A 16,313-nucleotide genomic window follows, 5' to 3' on the forward strand; every position below is an offset into this window, starting at 1 on the left:
AGCATAGATAAAGAAAATAGTACAATGCCTGGATAAAATAGATATTCAATAAATGGCAGTCAAAGCCAAGTGACTTGCCCAAGTCAGAGTAAGAGGCTGAGATCAGATTTCAAATAAAAAAAACAGCTCTAAAACCCAGCATCTGTAAGTTTGCCTGGCTGACTACTCCAGCCCACAATGATCTTTCTCTCAGAAAACCCCAATACTTAATAAACATACCACATATTTGGTCATTTACTCATACACGGCCTTAAAAATATCACTCTTTTTTTCCATGTATATATACCCTGACTTCCAAAGACACCAAAACCTTCCTACTGCAGATTGTTTTACATACTTCCCCTTGGCAAAATGTCCCATCTATTGCAATGTTGAGGCGGTTAATAAACAAAAATAATAAAACTGAAAGTCCCCATGTAACAAAAGCATAATAATTCTAGCTGTCTTCCCACCAGTATTTAATGCCTACCAATCAAACTGGTCTCTACCTTTTTTAGCTAAGATTTTTTTTTAATTGAAAAAACCTTATTCTCTTCCTATCTTTATTGTAAAATTCTTGGTTTTTGCTTGATAGCCATAATCTTTTGACTATCTCTAGACTTAAGTCAAGCTTTTTTGCTTATTTAAATTCTTTAACAGTTCAAAATATCATGGTTCAAATACACTTCCTCTGTAAGTAACTACTGCATTTGAGCTTGTGACATTTATTAAATACTTTATATCTTGAAAATACACTAATGCAATACAAACTACAAATTGAAGACAGGCTAATTCAAAACTGAGCTTGTAAACCAATGGACTCCTAGTAACACTGCTTTAAAATTTCCAAGGATAAAATTATTGGAGATACGCTTTATTCTAAAATCAGAGTATTTTAACCCTGTGTTGAAGTGCACCTGAGATTGTTTTAAGAAAAATCTTGCCTCTATCTATGGGTATGCTCTGGACCCTTCTCCCATATAGATATAAGGCAGCTTCCTAATCAGGAGCACATTTTCATTTGGCTTTAACTTTCATAAATAAATGTCAGCCCCATCTACAGTTTGGCTACCCATTAAACCATGTGGGCTTGAACTTATTAAAAAACACAGATTTGTAAACTAAATAATTCTCAGAGAATATGACCTAAAACTTGATGAAAATAGTATTTCTAACATATGGTTTAAGGGATATGCAATCCATCTCCATCTGTAGATCAGTCGTTCTCAAATGTAGGCGAGCAGAATGTAGGGAAATCTTTTTCAAACTACACATATGACCTCTCCCCACTTCCACCTCCACTCTCCCTTCTCCAAAGATACTGATACCCCCCAAATATGAGATCATCATATTCCCCTTCATTTAATTATGCTTTGTCCTATATTTCTTTCATTTATTTAAAAAATTTTGGATTTTTAAAAAAGTTTTACTTTTATTTATTTATTTATTTTTTAGTAATCTCTACACCCAACGTGGGTCTCAAACTCATGACCCTGGGAGATCAAGAAACACATGCTCTTCCGATTGAGACAGCCAGATGCCCCTAAAAATTTTGGATTTTTGACTGCCTTAAATTCACTGTAGAATTAAAAGATAAAATAAATGCAATTAAAAAAAGTTTAAGCCAATTAATATGTAAGTTTTTGATGTGATAGTCAATATGAATGCTTCTTTGTCAAGAATATAAAACTATGGGCGCCTGGGTGCCTCAGTCGTTAAGCGTCTGCCTTTGGCTCAGGTCATGATCCCAGGGTCCTGGGATCGAGTCCCACATCGGGCTCCCTGCTCAGAGGGGAGCCTGCTTCTCCCTCTCCCACTCCCCCTGCTTATGTTCCTGCTCTTGCTATCTCTCTCTCTCTGTCAAATAAATACATAAAATCTTAAAAAAAAATAATTACCTTTAAAAAAAAAGAATACAAAACTATTACACAAATACAACCCTTTTCTGATTTCCATTTATCCTTTTGAATGGCAAAATACTTATTTCTAGTTCAAGTTGTGCTCAAGATGAATCCTGGAGTCCATATTTTCTTTTTTGCTAATATAATTATATATAAAGTCTCTATACAGTATTTTACTTATCCAAATAAACTAAAAGTGAAAAATAAATTCAGGTGATGTTTTGCAAGCTGACATGAAATAATCAATATTATCATTAGACTTTATGGTTTTTGAATAGATCAATCCCAAAAGGATCAATACCAAAATATTCTGGTATTTGGAGATACAATGTTTTACCAGTGCTACATCCTTTGGAGGGTGAGGAAGATGAAGAGAGCAATAATCTAAAAAGTCCTTGAAAGTTGAATGGCTTTGTTATATAAGTATTCTAATCACATGAATATTTTTGGCCAAGAGTTGAATTCTGAAGACCAAAGAAGGAAAGATTCCTTAATAAGCTTTTTTTTCCCTTAAAATGTCACTGAATTCCTGGGGTGTCTGGGTGATACAGTAGGTTAAGCACCTGACTCTTGGTTTCAGCTCAGGTCTGATCTCAGGGTCCTGAGATCGAGCCCTGCATCAGGCTCCATGCTCAGTGAGGAGTCCACTTGGGTTTCTCTCTCCCTCTCCATCTCTCTTCCCCCTTTCTCTTTCTCTAAAATAAATAAATAAATTAAAAAAAAATACCACTGCATTCCTTTTACTAACTCCTGATTTTTATTACCAATGATGATGAGTTAAAAGGGATTAAAAGGTATACTGATTCAAAAAAGAAAACACTGAAAACAATACTTTTGACTTTAAAAATCTTTGTCCTGATTTTTTATTATAAATAATTTATTTTTCCTTATGTAAGTAAGCTGGAGTTTTCTCCATGTGTGATAGCAGGATAGAAAAAAAGTAAAAGTACAATTTTTATTATTTAGGTAATACAGGTAGGTAGTTCCATGAAGAATGTAGAATATACGTTCTATTTATTATTTGGATACAATTACATTTATAATTTATTCCCATTCTTAAAATACATGTAATTTAAAAATATAGGACAAATTTTAAAAAATAAAATAAAGTATAATATAGGACAAATTAATGTTCTCTTACACATTTTCTACTCGAACACGCTGATAGTCAGAAAGTATAGCACCTACTGATATCCCCTCTACTTCTTCTTTTTCCTGAAAATAAAACAAAAAATATAACTTTAAAAATAAACATGTGGCTATGCATCATGCTCTGAAAATTATTAAAGAACAGTGTCTCATCTAGAAAACCATCTTGAAGCAGAATAATTTATGAAAATGCAATCCATATTCAGAAAAAATAAATACATAGATTTAAGTCATACTCTCAGCTGTGGGAAAAATAATTATTCTTTTTACTTAAAATCCAAATAACTAGAGAATATTTTCTGTGGAGAAGGCAAAGATTTAGATGGTACTTTCAAATGTTTTCTCACTTAACATACTTTTAAAAATTCGATGATGTTCAGTCAAAATTTTTGAGAAATTTCTATTTAAGGACAATATTTTCTCAGACTGAGTAACTTTAAAAAAAATAAGCAATGGCATAAGTAGAAAAGGGAACACAATGATTTTTATTTGTATCTCAGAAAAGGTGATTAACAGGAGCATCCAGGAAGCAGAGATGGTAGAGCTATTACCTGGATAACAGTATAGCACAGTGGATAAAAAATTCCATGATGAGAAGGAAGCAATGAATTATCATCAACAGAGTTACAAATGAGAATACCCAGCACTACAACCAGCAGAGTCTCATAGGAAAGAGGACTAGTCTACCCAGTGTGCTCATTAATGATGCAGGAGATGTAAATTCAAATATGATCAAGTTTGCAAATGATACAAAGCTACAATAGATAAAAAAAAAATGAAGAGGAGATCAATCAAGTACATGTATGGATACGGAGAACTTGGGTATTTAGAAGGACAGTTCTAAGAAGAGATTTAATGTAAAGAAGTGTAAGATAGTACACTTAGGGAAGAATAATATACAGTGTAGGTATACACTAGGGAACTGTTATCTAGAAAGCAGATGTGAAGAAAGTGACTAGGGGGTAATTACTAATAACAAACTGAAGAGAAATTCTCTGAATAGGCATAAAAGAAAATCCATCCCAGCATATGGAGTATAGAAGAAACTACTTGAGAGAGATGACTTCATTATTAATACTCTTTCCATACTTGGAAATCTACAAAGAAAAGCAATAGTGTCTCACATAAAAACATATGTAATACTTGAAGACATAGTGAAATAACCGAGTGTGTCCTAATAGGATGCCATAATAAATAAACAACAAAATGCACAAAAGGAATCTCTCATGTCTTTGGAGATAAAACCAATTTAAAGTTTCCCCTCCAAAATGATAAAGAAATATATGCCCAAAATAAAATGATTCTATTAGATAAGGATGACAGGAAAAAGCAATTTCCTATACTTCCCTAGTTTAGCAAATCTGTGAGACCATTTGCTTATAACCTTTCTCTTCACTTCCTAGTCATTTTCTTTTCATAAAAGTCATTGTATTCATTAGAAAAGGTCAAGGCATAGTGTTCCTGAATAAATACACAGATCAGAGTAGTGGACAGTGTCATCAAAAGATAAAAATCAGTTATATTCCTATACCATATAGTTGTTTATAAGTTCTGCCATAAGAAAATGTCAAGTACTGGGCGCCTGGGTGGCTCAGTTGGTTAAGCGACTGCCTTCGGCTCAGGTCATGATCCTGGAGTCCCGGGATCGAGTCCCGCATCGGGCTCCCTGCTTGGTGGGGAGTCTGCTTCTCCCTCTGACCCTCTTCCCTCTCGTGCTCTCTGTCTCTCATTCTTTCTCTCTCGAATGAATAAATAAAATCTTAAAAAAAAAAAAAAAAAGAAAAGAAAATGTCAAGTACTGAATATTGTGTGTGTGTGTGTATTTCTCTAGACATCAAGAAAATAAAGACAAGAGCCACTGGTATTTTTCTCTTTTAAATTCAAGTTAACTTCAAGTCAAGACATTGTTAAAATAAAAATTGCCATTTATTATCCATTTAAAATGTACCATCCTTCTATGATTCTCATTACCACCCTAAATAGTTATTATTTAATTCTTCTTAGTCTACACTTTTTCTCTGGAATTCTCTACCATTTCTATCTCTTTTATTTTCTATTTGGTAATACCTAAATAATCAGCTCTAGAATTATATACCAAACTGAATTTGGACTATTCTTCCAAACTAGGCCGAAATCCGAATCATTATCTTTTTTAATGTGAAAAAATTTTTTTATTAATTTTTTAAAATTTTATTTCCAGTATAGTTAAAATACAGTGTAATATTAGTTTCAGGTGTACAATATAGTGATTCAACACTTCCATACATCACCCTGTACTCATCAAGATTATTGTACTCTTAGCCCCCTCCCCCTATTTCACCCATCTCCCCCCTCCCCCACCTCCCCTCTGGTAACAGTCTGTTTGTTCCCTATAGTTAAGAGTCTGTTTGGGGTTTGTCTTTTTTTTTTTCTCCTTTGTTCATTTGTTTTGTTTCTTAAATTCTCCATATGAGTGAAATCATGTGATACTTGTCTTTCTTTGACTGGCTTATTTTACTTAGAATTATACCGTCTAGGTCCATCCATGTTGTTGTAAATGGCAAGATTTCATTCTTTTTTAATGACTGAATAATATTCCATCATATATATAATATTCCATTACAGACACACACACACACACACACACACACACACACACACACACACACACACAAACTGTGTCCAGTTGTATAAAGGCTCTTCCCTTGCAGGAAACAGGGATAAAACTAAAGACTCAGTTTGGTTTTGCTGCTGAAAAATATACAAAATACCTTAGAATAAACAGTTGAGGTCAAACATTATGAACCCACTATTTATATCTGCCTACTCTTGATCTGAGGACAGTTAACAACCACAGTGCAAGGCAGAGTTGATGGTAGGACTGTCAAGTTCTCCATCTGGGAAATCATAATCTTAATATAGATCTAACTACTGACTTGCTCAACAACCATGATTACTACTACCCCCATTAAAAATCTAGCCCTACCACATACTAGCTCTGTGATTTTGAACAAGATACATAAATTTCTCTGTGTTTCAGTTTCCTTATTCACAGTGAGGATAATAATAGTTCCTATTTTCTAGTGTTACTGTGAAGACTGAGTAAAATAATCCAGATAAGTAACAGTGTCCAGCACTTAGTAAATAGTCAGTAAATATTTTCTTCTGTCATTATCTGGATATTCTTCATTATTACTGCTACTTCTATAACTACTTCTGTTACTACTACTATTACTACTACTAACTACTACCACCCCCCCCCCCCCACTACTATTACTACAATGGGATGAAGGCCTAACTTGACTGACAAAACCCTTCCTGGGCATTAACTTCTTGCTCATTATCACTCCTCAACACTAGCCTACTAACCTGTGGTGGTTAGTTTCACTTGTTAACTTGAGTGGGCTGGTAAAATATTATTTCTGTGAGGATATTTCTGAAAGAGATTTTTATAATTTGAATTGGCAAACTGAATAAAGAAGATAACCCTAACCACTGAGGTGGGCATCATGCAATCCACAGAAGTCCTGAATAGAAATAAAAGGTAGAGGAAGGATGAATTTACTCTCTGCTTAAGCTAGGATATCCACCTTCTCCTGCCCTCAGACATTGGCACTCCCGGCTCTTGGGCCTTAGAACTTACACTGAAATTTATATAAATGGCTGCCCTGGTTCTTAGACTTTTGGGTTTGGACTGGAACCATACCACCAGCTTTCTGAAGCCCCCAGCTTGCAAATAGCAGATCACAGGACTTCTCAGCCTCCATAATCAGATGATAATCTCTCATAATAAATCTCTTTCTGTACATCTTTATATATCCTTAGTTCCATGTTTCTCTACAGAACCATGACTAATAAATAACCCTTAACCCTCAACTCTACAGTCCAGTTACAACAAACTTTTCCAACATAGTGAGTCCTAAATAAACCAAGGGTAAGACTTCTGTTGAATCCTTAACCATTTAGAACATACTACTAACTTCAAAGAAAGGCAAAATAGACCTTTAAAAGATAAAAATCTAACATAGTCCATCTACTCCATGAAGCTAATAGGCCCTGACCCATGACCTATATCTCCTGGGGAAAAAAAAGTTACTAAATTAACGATAGTAGCAAAATAATAGCAGTGGAAGTGTCAACTAAGAAACAGAGAAAATGACTACTAGAATCAAAGATAAACTGAGGCTGCATGAAGACAGAGCCAAATAAACCACCCAATGCTATAATGGAAATAAAAAATGAATGTGTTAGAGAAAATAGTTAACACAGAATCCAGGATCTATAAATCTGGCCACATTCAAACCACCTTCATATGATACGATTCTATGACCACTGAGCAATCTTTAGACTTTAATTTAGGTTGCCTTTCAAACCCAGAAAGATTATACTAATCCATCAAAACAAGCATTCTCATCCTTTTAACACAAATGCTTACATTATAAATATAAATGAATGAGCTGACATTCTGGTTTACACAGTCTTAAACATTTGATTTATATTAATCTATACTCTCAGAGAGACTGACAACTTCTTGGTACATGGTCAAAACTGTCTCTACTCCTGAATCGCAGACCTGCACCTCTGAAGCAAATAATACATTATATGTTAAAAAAAGAAGAAGAAGAAGAAGAAGATAGCAGGAAGGGAAAAATGAAGGGGGGGAAATTGGAGGGGGAGATGAACCATGAGAGACTATGGACTCTGAGAAACAAACTGAGGGTTCTAGAGGGGAGGGGGGTGGGGGGATGGGTTAGCCTGGTGATGGGTATTAAAGAGGGCACGTACTGAATGGAGCACTGGGTGTTATATGCAAACAATGAATCATGGAACACTACATCAAAAACTAATGATGTCATGTATGGTGATTAACATAACATAATAAAAAAAATTCAGATAAAAAACAAAACAAAACAAAAAACCCAAGTCTCTGACCTGGAGAACTATCCCACAGTGCTCACCAAAGTAATATTGCCAAGCTTAACCAGTCATGTAACCCTTTCCAACAATAATGCCAATTGTCATTGTTCTTTAAGTATTTACTTAAGTAACAAAATAAGGGGCTTGACATATAAGGGATGGTCAACAGTATGGAGTAGCTGCAGTGGAAAGCACGCATTAAGAAATGGAAGGAAAAAAAGGCTAGAAAAGGTAGTTTGGGATCATTCTGTTCAGAAATGTGGCCTGCAACCTGAAGGCAATGAAGGGCCCTTCCCTGTACAGATTTTTAAAAATAACTCTATTGAGGCACAATTTATATACAATAAACTGTATCCATTTAAAGTGCACAATTTATTGAGTTTTAACAAATGTATATTTCAGTGAAACTACCACCACAATCAAGGTACAAATCATTATGATAATACCCAAATGATACCTTGTGCCTCTCTGCAGTCCAACCCTTCCTTCACTCCTGGCTCCAGGCAACTACTAATCTGCTTTATGTCATTATGCATTAGTTTGCACTTTCTCAAATGTCACATATATAGTATGATATAATATATATCCTTTTGTTTCTAGCTTCTTTCACTGAGTATGATTTGGGATTGATTCATGTTGTGTGTATCCATAGCTCATTCCTTTGTATTCCATTTTAATCCATTGTATGGATATACCACATCTGTTTATCCATTCTTTTGTTGATGGATATTTGGTTTGCTTCTAGTTTGGGGGTTCTTGTGAATAAAGCTGCTATGAATTTTCCTATACGTCTTTGTGTGAATATATATTTTCATTTCTCTTGGATTGTGCTAAGGATTTTAAGAAATAAGTAATGATCATATTTACAAGTGGAAAGACAAGACTGGTGACAGTGTTAAGGGTAAACTAGAGAGTACAGAAAGAGAAGGAGCTTAGTCTGAAAGAATTGAAGGATGGAGATAAGAAGCTAAATTCCAAAAACAATTTAAAGACAAAATTAATAAAACTTGGGAACCATCAGCACAGAGACCAGAAGCACACACAGAGGGTGGGACCAAGTGACTATTAGCTAGGAACTACATGTCTTAAAACAAAATACTGAGTTTATTTAGCTTTGCATATGTTTTTCCAGTTTGTTTGCTAGGTATCCAAAGCAGAAAAGACTATTAGGTATATTGAATACTCTGGTGCTCAAGAGAGTATAGAAAAAGGTGGGGGTGTTATCAGCATATAAGAGAACTTAAAGCTGCAGGGGCAAACAAGAACCCCAAGAAGCAGGACATAGAGTGAGAAGAGGGCTCAGTAAAATGTAAGGACTGTAAATGTAAATGTAAGGACTGTAAATGTAAATGTAAGGGCTGTAAATGTAAATGTAAGAAAGAGACTTCAGTGAAGACACTGGAAAAGAGTGGTGATGATAATAAGAGATGCAGCAAGGACAGAGTAATGGTGTACGCACCAATACTATTCTGATGAAAAGGAAAGATATTACCAAGTGCCTACTATATACCAAAATTTGTGCTCAGTAATTTGTATATCTTCTCTTGGTTATTCCTTATAGCAATCCAAAATACTATTAAACTGATTTTATATGTGAAAAAATAAAATCATTCCATTCAAGTTGACACAGCTGGTCAACAGAATAAGCAGCCTTTACATTGAGGCCTGTCTGCCAACCACACCTGTGCTCTTGCTTATATACATAGTGTCACACACTGTACAAAGTTCAAAAGAACCACTGTATTTTCCAATTAATAAGTTAGTTATGACCACTGTGGAGAAAGCTGTAGTCATGTTTGATGAAAGCAAGAATGAAATACTTGACAAGTACCATTGCCAAATTTTTCAAAAAATGAATTTCAGGTACTTAGTAAAATAACTGATGAATCAAACAATGAATATCTATTGCTAAATTCAACACAATTCATAAAATTTTGAGAGTGGACACATATTAAATTACATTCTTGTCATCTAGATGAACAAAGGCAGAGAAGATAAAAATAAAAAATAAAAATGTCAGTAATAAGTTAGAGACAAAGACTGCACCCTCAATAGCCGGGCATACTGCTGAGCCACAGGAGCGCTCAGACACAAGTGGACACTACTCAGCTTAGAACATCATCACTATCAATGACAGATGTGTTAGTCCAACTCAGGAAATAGTGAAGTCAGCGATGGCATCACTGAGTACTAGAAACAGCAGTGCATAATACCATGAAACATTTATATTAGTTATTGCTTTCAAAAATGCTCTAAGGTAGACTATCATCATCTTCTTTGTTTTGTAAATAAAAAATGCTAAAAGATATTTACGAAGTCAGCTAAGCACACATCACAGGGCCATTTGTTGCCTAGAGCACCCGTTCCCCCAATCTTTGTCAATGTGAGATACAAGCAAGACTGCTGAGAAGTGAGTCCAGGCAGCTATCTGAACAATATGGCCAGTTGTAACGACAGAGGGGACATTTGCAAAAGCAAACGCATACTCACAAACTGGCACAAACACAGCTTCATTATTCCCAGCATGTGGTACTACATATATAAGAAAGAACACAGGTATGGTTGGCAGACAGGCCTCAATAAAAACAAATTAGCACGTGGGAGACATACCAAAGATCAAAATTTCTATCATTCTAAGTAGTCAGCAAATTGTTCAATATCATTTTTTTATGTAGAGAATCCCCCCCACCAATTTTCACTGTCAACTTTATCATATACCACATTCCTATACATGTTTAAGTCTTCTGTGTACATTCTGTTCTGTTCCACTGATTTGACTATTTCTGGGTCAGCACCACATTGTTTTAATTATAGCACCTTCAGAATATGTCTGAATACCTGTTAGTGCATATCTAATCCTTGTCTTTTTAAGTTGGGAGATACTAGTAAAGCTTCTTAGATTTTTCTGCAATTATATTTGACAAATCGGCACTGCACTCTTAAGGCAGAGGATTGTGGTTTGACCTTCAGCACTACTTTCCTTTTGAAACAAATTGTATTGTGTTTTTAATTAAGCATAACCATCCAGAATACATAGATGATTTTTTTCCCTGCTCTTGGGAAACCATTCTAAACATTTACAAAATAAGGAACATAAAAGCCTGAAAGATCTAAGGATCATTAACTCTATCAGCCTATCGGTATCTGTTACCTATAGATTCTGCCTCCTCCTATGAAAATGGTCTCCTAAGCCCTAAGTGCTCCTAAGCATCCCTTCGCATGAGATCCCAATCCATCTAGACAGCTTAAGGACTAACCTTTCTATTTTTGTTTTCCCCCGCACCATCAATTTTTACTCTTGGTTCATCATTATATAATATGCTGTGATAGCTGCCAAAAACTCATGTCCTCTTCCAGGTATCATTATTTCTATTAGAGTAAAATTCTTCCAAAGAGCTTATATGTTTTTCTCCATTTCCTTATCATCCATTCTCTTTTAAACCCACTCTAGGCAACCCTGAGTTCCCATCAGTCTATTAAAACCTCTCTTATCATGTCAGTCAGTGACCACTAGGTTTGCCAAATTCAATGGTCAATTCTCTGTCATTATCTTACTTGAATTCTTCTTCCTACCTTAATGGCTGTTTCTCATTTTCCCTTTGGGCTCCTTGTCCTCTTCATTACCTCTAAAAATTAAAGTGCCCAGAGTTCAGTCCCTGGCTCTCTTCCCTTCTCTAGCTATATTCATCCCCCGGTGATTTCATCTGGTTGTATGGCTCTAAATACAATCTGTGTAACTCCTGCCTCTCTCAGATCCACAGTCCAAATGTCTGCTCTAATGCCTATCTGAATATCTACTAAGTATCTCAAACTTGAACAGATTCAAATCAAAACTCTTGATTCAGGCATGTATACCCATCATACCCAGAGGTCCTTCCATATGGCTCCTCATCTTAGGAAATGACATTGCACGTATATTATTGTTCGGGCCAAAAATCTTAGAGTCATTCATGACTTTTCTTTCCCTTATGACCTACATCCAATCAAGCAATAGTTCTATTAGCTCCATCTTCCAAAAACTTCCAAAATCCAACCACTTATCATCTCCTCCACCATTACCACTAGTCCTCATCACCATCACTCTCAATCGGACTATTGCAATAGTTTTCTAACTGGCTTCTCTAAGTCCACACTTCCTCCCTAGAATTTATCTCCATAAAGTAACCAGGGATCTTTCAAAGTGTAAGCCACAACACGCTCCCTGACTGAAAATCCTCTAATGGCTTCCCATGCTACTTAAGAGTAATATACAAGCTCCCTGTGAACAATATATAAGGTTCTAAATGACCTGGAACCTCCTAATTTCTCTGACATCACCATCTACTACTATCCTCTCAGCTCATTCCAAGGATCCACACTACACTTATTGTTACTCAAACACTTAAGCGTGTTTACATCTCAGAATTTCCTTACCTATGCCTATGACACACTTCCTGTAGATATTTACATAATTTTTTGCTTCACTTTCTTAGGGTCTTGCTCAAGTATCTCAGAGAGGCCTTCTCTGACTTCTTTCTAAAATAGTCCCACTCCGCCCTCACTATCCCCTCCTAACCCTGTCACTATTTCCTTGCCTTGGCTTTATTTTCTTCATAGCATTACCTGAAATTACATCATATATTTACTTATTTAATTTTTAAATGTATGTCTTCAGCTATATGAGGGCAGGTACTTATCCTGTTTCCCTACAGCCCCAGCTCCAGAAAAGTACCTGGGACAACACTGAATCTTCAATAATTGCATTGTAATTGAATGAAGTTGATTAAATAAAATTACAGTACTTCTCTACTTCAACAGTTATCCAAAACAAAACTAAGCTAACAAATAAAAATAAAAATACCATTTTGTAACATAGATGACAAACAGTTAATGTCTTTCTCTTTCAAACTAGTAAGGAATGGGTTAACACCAAACAGTAAAAATGAGAAAAGGTATTACTAGGTATTTTTAAGAGAATAAATACAAATGACTAATTTCAACCTTCAGACGAACAAAGAAAATACAAGCTGGAATTACTTTTTGTCAAACAAATATATACATCTGTGGGTGTAATTTGATTAAAATTTGATTAACAGTCAGAGATGATTAGGATATGGAGTTGCATAAGCTCATGCACCACAGATGAAGTTGTTAGCAGTACATCCTTTCTGAAAACCAATTTTGCAATATGTATCAAGAAGTCTTATTATGTGTATTCTTAGACTCAGCATTTTCATATTTTACTTCCAGAAATTTAGTCTATAAAAATAACTAACTTTGCACAAAAGTTTATTTATAAAGATATTCATCTGATTTACATTCTTCATGTTATTGGAACAGAAATCTGAAAATCCTAAAATCTCAAATAATAGAAGAATGGCTGACTAAACCATGATACATTTAGAAGAGCAAAAACAAAGCAGTCATTAAAAAAATATTTTCAAAGGCTATGCAATATAAGGAACTATTTATGACATAAGACTCAGTGAAAAAAATTTCCACAGGTTGTGTATTAAAATATATGGATTTTTTTGGAAATATCCATAGACATGGAAAGACCAGAAATAGACCAAATTATAATAGTGCTTATTTCTAAATAGTATTTAATGTTTCTATTTTATTTATAACTTTATACCTTCTCAAATATTTTTATACCATGTGGATTACCTTTTCTTTTTTTAAATTTTATTTATTATTTATTTGAGAGAGAGAATGAGCTAGAGAGAGAGAGCATGAGGGGGGGGGGGTCCGAGGGAGAAGCAGACTCCCCGCTGAGCAGGGAGCCCGATGTGGGACTCGATCCCGGGACTCCAGGATCATGACCTGGGCTGAAGGCAGTCGCCCAACCAACTGAGCCACCCAGGCGCCCCTGTATTACCTTTTCAATCAGGGGAAATATTATTAAAAATACATTTATGCATATGTGTATTCATCATTTATCCCACGTGTGGATATACTGGCAGGCAAAATTACTCATGTATTTATTAAACAGCAGTGAATAAAACCCTACTGTGTGACCAATCCTATATTAGGAAGGGGAAAACACATTTGAAAGCAGCACGGCTGCTGACCTTAAGAAATTAAAATCCCATAAGGGATGCAGGAGAATGGACATTTTAAATAAAATAAGTGATAGAAGTCTATACAAAGTATAATAAATTACAAAAGAAGGAATTCTTGTCAGAGAGGAATGACATTGGGAAATACATTTAAAAAAATCATATCCCAAGTATTGAGTAGTCAGAAATATTGATTCTTTGCCCTTCTTGACTATAGGAAAACAGGTAACTGCTCCTACTACTGTCTTCCTATATATTCCTTAATATACCATTTATGTACAAAATCCACCAAATATTTTTCTTCAAAGAAACAAGTCTGACTCTAAAAAGAAATATATATTATAAAACTTATCTGCTAACTAACTGACACAATCCTAATTGCCTATCTTCATTTGGTATCTGATTATATGGTTGAATCTTCTATAATTAAACAACCAATTAATAAGGGCCTAATATGCCATTAGTCCTACTCTTAATCACCAAAAGAAGTATGAACACAGACCTGCCCATAGTCATAAAGCCTTATAAATGCCTACTCTTAAAATCAGCACCCTAAATATCATGAACACTGACACACAAGAATAGAAAGGGACTTCTACTATGAAAGGTACCAGATCTGATTTTCTCATCATATGTGAACCTATCACAGCTAAAAGGCACCCAACACAGGCTGGGATGGTGAAGGCATTTAGCCATCTGGTAATAGTGATAATTACAAGTTTATAAGGACGGTTTCAAGGTAGAAATCCAAACCCAAATTATATTTGTTTCACTTGTCCCCATATGAAGAGGTTGGTTCACAAAGACAACAAGATAAATTGAAAACAAGCTGTCCTTTATTTTTTTACAAATGAAAACTAGACCTACTTATTCCAAAGATAAGAAGATATGCAGCTTGCATTTATCGGGGAAATTATTTTCTTTGAAAAATGCCTCAGTTACCAGTATTATTCTGTTAATGAGTTCCTGCCTGTTGAGAAAAAAATGATCTGCTGAATTTAAAGTGTTTTTCATCTGAAAAGCATTCTAACATTTTTAATATGAACCATTCATTAAAGAAGCGCACTTGCATTAGAGCTTTGAGTGGTGATATTTGGACTTCTGGCAACATGACATTATTAAATAAGAAACATTTGTGAATGCCAATGATGTTCTAGGGCCTGGATAACTAAACAAGAAATTTATACGGCCAGTAAAGCACTAGATGCTTTTCCTTAAACTTCCAATTCTTCACTTGAGTAGAATTATACAAGTCCAGCTTTAAAAAAAAAAATAGAGAAATGAATACTGTTTTATATGAAGAAATTCTGAAAGTAATGCTGAGAATTTTCAAATGGCAATGATTTCAAATGATACATATCCTGACTAAAATTTTTGTTTGACTTATTAAAAGGCTTTTATTTTTCTTAGCATCATCAATATAAGACATTTTTGAAATGGAAAATGATCACCATCTGGAGTGCTTCCATTAAACAGTGAGCTCATGACAGAGTATTAGGTCACTAATTTGTACGATTATTGTCTCCCTTTGTGAGCTTTCTCAATTAAATAGGGAAAAAGTTGTTAAGGCTGAAAATTAAATGACAAAGAAATTGCAGAAAATCATAATCATTTGTCATTTATTTCTGTTTAAAGCTAGCGCCTTATTTTACGTTTGGGTCTCCACAGTGTGACCCTCCCAGTTCTGAATAAATTAGCTGTTTGCTACAGAGTGAGTCCCAACTTCAAAGCAGAAACCGAGAGTTTGCTGTTCATCCTAGACCAAATTCAACCTAAATATGAAGCTGAACAGAAATCTAGAACTATAGTTACAGCTTTTCAATTGAGTTTCCCAAAAATATTCTTCTCGCTAAAGTGATAAGGAGACTTCTGTGAAACTCTTTAACAACAATAACAACATAAATAAAAAAAGGATTAAATTGTTAATCCTTGTTGGGAGAATAAAGCAACAATCAAAAAGTATTCAATTCTAAGCAAATCAGCTTGGTAGAAAGTATCTAATCTGTTTAGAAGCTGCTTTCTACACTTATTTTTTAAGCTTCTAAGGAAATTTCCTTTGATTCGTTTGAGATAACTTTGAAAATACAACTCATATAAATGAGAATTATTTTTATATGATTTAAAACTATTCCAGTTTTATTGAGTTATAACTGACAAATGAAATTGTAAGCTATTCAAAACGTGCAATGTGGTGATTTGATATACACATACATTTTGAAAGAATTCAGAATTCTTACTATCAAGTTAATGAACACATCCATCACCTATTTCCTTTTTATTTTTTCTTTTGTTGAGAACATTTAAATTCTACTCTCAAAGCAAATTTCAATGATACAATATGGTATTATCA

General features: G+C 34.6%; 1 protein-coding gene across 6 annotated transcripts in view; it reads right to left on the reverse strand.

Moving 5' to 3' along the window:
* The window catches only part of DPH6 (diphthamine biosynthesis 6), a 197,008-nt gene that overhangs the window by 86,769 nt on the left and 93,926 nt on the right, over positions 1–16,313 (reverse strand). For all 6 annotated transcript variants that reach the window (XR_003515801.2, XR_003515803.2, XR_003515805.2 and 3 more), the window contains one exon: positions 3,022–3,095. Coding sequence is in view for 2 of the 6 variants with exons in the window: in XM_027571277.2 (XP_027427078.1) it covers positions 3,022–3,095 (74 nt within the window). In the remaining 4 variants the exon portion in view is untranslated. The remainder of the gene's footprint in view (positions 1–3,021; positions 3,096–16,313) is intronic.

This window comes from Zalophus californianus, chromosome 6 (assembly GCF_009762305.2).
Source record: "Zalophus californianus isolate mZalCal1 chromosome 6, mZalCal1.pri.v2, whole genome shotgun sequence".
Lineage (NCBI taxonomy): Eukaryota > Metazoa > Chordata > Mammalia > Carnivora > Otariidae > Zalophus > Zalophus californianus.